Source organism: Buceros rhinoceros, unplaced genomic scaffold (genome assembly GCF_000710305.1).
Source record: "Buceros rhinoceros silvestris isolate BGI_N320 unplaced genomic scaffold, ASM71030v1 scaffold28252, whole genome shotgun sequence".
Classification (NCBI taxonomy): Eukaryota; Metazoa; Chordata; class Aves; order Bucerotiformes; family Bucerotidae; genus Buceros; species Buceros rhinoceros.
In genome coordinates, this window is record NW_010399904.1 from 420 (window position 1) to 5071 (window position 4652).

Genomic DNA, 4652 nt, shown 5'->3' on the forward strand with positions numbered 1-4652 from the left:
TTTTGTGTGTTGTTTTTTCCCCCTTCTTCCTTTCCCCAGTCTTTTCTCTCCCTCTCAGACATCTGTTTATCAAGGTCCCTTTGCATCTCTGCTACCCCGGAGCCCTGGAAGCCCTTCGCTCCCCTTCCTCCCAGTTTCATCTCTGCTGTAGCTGAGCCGTTGGGATGATGGAGCTCAGGACCGTGGTAGCCACCGTGGAAAGCGGAGAGCAAGACACCGTTCTCAGGGTGCTTCAGATCTACAACCAGGAGGTGAGTGACCATCCAGCCCCTGCAGCATCGGTCACCGCGGACAGGAGCCTGGACCAGCTGTGCCGGCAGCCGTCTGTGCCTCCTGGCTGTCCCTGGGCTGTCTCTGCTGAGCCCCTCTGAGCCCCTCTGTGCACTGCCACCATAAAAACGAAACGGGCTGCTTCATCTCGTATGTGCCGAGGGCTTATTGCCCCAGTTTTGCTAGGCAGCTGCTAAGCAGCCTCTCTCTGTCTTGGTTCCTTTGTGTAATGGAAGTAAAGCTCGTAGAAGGGATTTTTAACAATTACTATCCAGATCCCAAATAAAACCTGGCAGGGAAATAAACATCAGCGTGAGGAGGGCGTAGGAGTTTTGGCGTCCAGGGGAGGTTTGGGGTAACACCACCGGGGCCTGGGGAGGAGCTGCAGGTGAAGTGGCCATTGTGATTTGCAAGTAAAAGCTGATCGGGGGTGAGCGGGGGGGCTGCTGGGTTTGGCAGTAAAGAAGGAATAACAGGTATGGAACATCAGAAGCGGTGGTGTCGGGAAGCACCTTAAAGTGGCAGAGGATGATCTGTGGGGTAAATTCCTTTTGGAATAGACTCTCTTGTCAGGGAAATTTCCTTCCGAGGGTTCCTGCTGGGGTCGGGCTGTCCCTGCAGCTCCCCGTGACTCACGCTGCGCTGTGCCTGAGTGGGTGGGAAGGCAGCGGGGAGAACCCGGGGGTGTTTTGCACGAGCATGTCAGAGGGAGAGTGTGCAGCTCTTCCCAGGTGTCGGGTTTGGAATGGGGAGACGCCGGCTCAGAAGGAGCGAGTCCCTGGTTGGGGCAGTCTGCAGGGTTCCCATCGCCTGCCACAGGTGTAGTGCCGGAGGAAGGAGGAGCGCAGACAGTGCCTGAGGCACCAGACCGCAGTGTTTTCCGTGGAATTCCTCCAGCTGGGTCCTTTGTTGGAGCATCCAGCGTGGGAAGCTTGCGAGAATGTGGGTGGTTTTGATAGCCCATCTGGAAGAAGTAGAGCGACCAGAGAGGGTTATGAAACGGCAGATGAACTCAGCCGCTTCCCCACGTCGTTTCTGACTGTACGAACCGGTGGTGCGGGTCCTTTTGCCTGGGGATGTACTTTAACTCAGTACTGCGTGTTGGGTCGACAGGAACGAACTACAGCTCGAGCAAAACCACAGGTACGGCAGAAACGTGCATGGGAGAGTTACAGGAGCCTGCGGAGAGCACGCGGTGGGGGAAGAACAAGAGTCACTGTTGTGTGCAGAGCCTCCAGGTCCTCATCACGGACCGGCTCGGGGTGCTGAGGCCATGGGCGCAGCACCGCAGGGGCATGGCCGTCCTGCCTCCCCAGCCCAGGCTCCTGACGTTGCACCTCACGGCTCGTGCTGGGCTGGCAGGACCAAAGCCCTCCCTGGGAGCTGGGTGACTGTCACACAGTTAATCCTCAAACTGGATCTTCCGCTTTGAAGGAGATGGGAATTGGCAGCACGAGAAGGTGGCGATGAACAGTGGGGAGGCTGTGTCAGAGAGCGAGCGAGTCGGGGAGCACCTGCCACCCCCAGAAGCTCAGCACAGTCGGTCCCTGGCTTCACTGGCTGGGAGCTCAGGCAGAGAGAGACACTGGGACAGCTCGTAAGGGCGTGAAGAGAGCAGGAGACGAGCTCAGCTGGGGAGACGCATGGATGGGATAGCCAAGAATCGTGGTCATGCCAGAGAGGGGAGAGCCCAGGGTAGAAGCACAGTTGATTTGGTCAAATTAATTACCGTTGTTGAGCAGCTTGGTGAACGTGCGCAGCGTGACTCAGCGAAGGGTGCAGAGAGCGCTAAAATGACCGGAGAGTTAGGGCACAGCGACATCCACCTCCCTCTATGGATGTAGCCGTGTCTATACACACAAAACCCGTGTTCTGTGAATTGTAAACATTTTTGTTCTCCAAGCTTGGACCAAGTGCTCTCCTGGTGTAAATGAGGATTGCGTCATTCGCTGGAAGGCGCTGCTGTTCACCTGCGGTCTCCTGTTCACTGGGACAGCCAGGAAGGAGAGCGTCCCTCGAAGAACAGCCAGGCTAGCGAGCAGCACCGAAATGCCCCCCCGAGAACAAAGAGCAGGGCGGTTTGCTAAGGAAAGGATTAGAGGTCACGTCTCGTGCTTAAAGAATGTGACCAGGGTCTCCACAAGGATCTGTCACAAGTACTGAGGAGACGGTACTGTATTTTGGTCAGGAGAAGGAGCAGTAAATGCCAACGGGAGGAATGTGCAGGCCCAGCTTGGTGGTGTCCCCGAGTGGAGGGATTACCGGCTGTTAGGGGAGATTTGGATTGTGATGATACCACTTCACTGCTGCGGGATTTAGAAATAAGCCCGTCTGTCAGATGGGCGCAGCTTTGGCCCCGTCAGCCCCCACCGCAGAGGGCAGGGGGTAACATTCATCATGGAGCTTTTTCAAGGATGAAAGAGAAACAGGGTCCTGAGGAACAGCGGGACCCTCGGTCCTGGGAAGCACCCCAGACCTGGGACACGGCCACTCCGGTGCTTTCCAGAGCAGGTTCATTCCCCTGGCTGGGAGGCACAGGTGATGTTGCCTGGGTGGGAGCAGAGTTGGAAAGAAAAGGCAGGACTGGAGGAAAACCTCAGTGTCTGGGAAAGTCTCCTCTCGTCTTGCTCCCCAGGAGCTGCTCGTCACAAGCCCCCAGGTCCCGCAGAGCTCTCCAAGCGCTGTGGCACTGGCCGTGCTGGTTCCCTGTGCCGCTGGGGACGAGGCGTTTGCTGCTGTGGTGTGTTGGCAGCTCGCTGCTGTCCAGCTGGATAGGCCTCCCCTGGCCGGGAAACGGCTTTGGGAGTTTTAACCTGGCACTTACTGCGGTTGTTTCTGGTTTTCCCCCACAGAAGTGTCAGTGCTTCACCTTTGACGATGAGGAGCGGGAAGAGAGGAAGGTAGGCATGCTCTCTGCTTTCTCCCTCCAGTCGGATGTGTGAATCTGCTGCTGCTCTGTGCTCGTGTCCAGCGGGGCTCGGTGCTGGCAGCTCCTACGGGGAAAGAAGCGGGTGTTTTTTCATAAACTTGCTGGGGAATAGTGTGTCCAGAGTGTCTGGCCACGGCTTTTCCCTCAGAGGCCGGTGGTTTAGGATACAGACCAGCAATCTTCCAGCATCAGCAGCCCCTCTGGGCTCCGCGGTGCGTATAGTCCCAGCGGGGTGTGCGCTCCTCTGCGGGCGGGCAGAGGTCTCAGCAGCCTGCCAGCCCCGAGGGCTGTGTGCCAGCTGCGGGGTTTGCCCGGGGCTGTGTACCAACAGACCCTTCACTGGGTTTGATCTTGCACTGGGCGGAAAGGAACGCTCCAGCCTGTCCATCCTGCTCTTGCTGCTCCGTGCCAGGGCGACCTTTGTGTGGCTGCACGCAGCTGCCTGGCATGGAGAGAGACACTTTTTTTCCTGGGCTGTTTCCCAGCTGGATCATTTTGTGGTCCAGTTCATTGGTTGATGGCACTACCGCCTGGCGAGGGTGGGCCAGGCAGCCCGGGTGGAGGACAGGACTGCTTGTGTCAGTGCTGCTGATGGATAATGCCAGCGTGGAGCTTGGCCGGGCACAGCCTGAGGCGCAGGACCCATCTCGCGAGGTCCGAACTCTTTGCCTTGCCCTGTCGGGCTGTCTGAGCTGGGACCCTCGCCCAGGCCCTGAGTTCAGGCGCAGCCTCGGAGTGCTCCACTTCTGGGGTGTCCGTCATGCCGTATGAGCTGAGCATCACTGTCCTGCCCTGGTGCTTGGTTCCCCTGAAGGATCAGCCCTGGGCACCCGCTCGGAGTCTCTACCCCGAGTCAGTCAGAGGCTTTGGTTACTTAGGACCGTCTCTAACTCCCATGTCTGTCTCCTCGTGCAGAAAGAGCAGGGTTCGGTTCGGGCACAGCTGTGGCTGGTCGTGAGAGGCGTTGCCTGTGCTCTCGTACTCCTGTTGCTCGCGATCATGTTCAATGCTATTACCCACCAGGGCTGGATTTTCAGCTCTTGCGAATCGGTGCCAGTGGAGCTCTGCCAGTCGGTACCTGCTGAGGATCTGGGCTAGTAGGTCTCCAGACAGCGCCGAGGTTTGGGGAGGTGCCGCTTATTTGAGTCTCCCGAGGTCTGTTCACCTCCGTTCCCAGGACATCATGTGCTCTTCTCACCCTGCTCAGGTCCTTTTACCCTCCCTTGGCGATTTTCTGACGCATCTCTCAACCTTCCCCATCTGTTCCTGGAGGGCTCAGAGTGGGTGCCTCCCCTCCCCGCCCCTGAGGCTCTGGGCAGGGTAGAGGGCTGCTCCTGAGCTGGTTGTCGCTCTTCTTAGTTGAAGCCCTAAGGGATGTTTTGGCCCTGCCCAGTCTGTGCTGTCGAGTAACCTGTGTTCGCCTGAGCCGAGCCCTCCTCACGGCGGGGGGGGC

General features: G+C 58.2%; 1 protein-coding gene across 1 annotated transcript in view; it reads left to right on the forward strand.

Annotated features, from left to right (window-relative positions):
• Positions 1 to 167: 167 nt before the first annotated feature.
• RIC8A (RIC8 guanine nucleotide exchange factor A) overlaps positions 168 to 4652 on the forward strand; it is a gene marked incomplete at its 3' end in the record, with an annotated part of 9206 nt that continues 4721 nt past the window's right edge. Inside the window, exons 1-2 of the mRNA XM_010131671.1 lie at positions 168 to 251; positions 3123 to 3170. Coding sequence (XP_010129973.1) covers positions 168 to 251; positions 3123 to 3170 — 132 coding nt within the window. The remainder of the gene's footprint in view (positions 252 to 3122; positions 3171 to 4652) is intronic.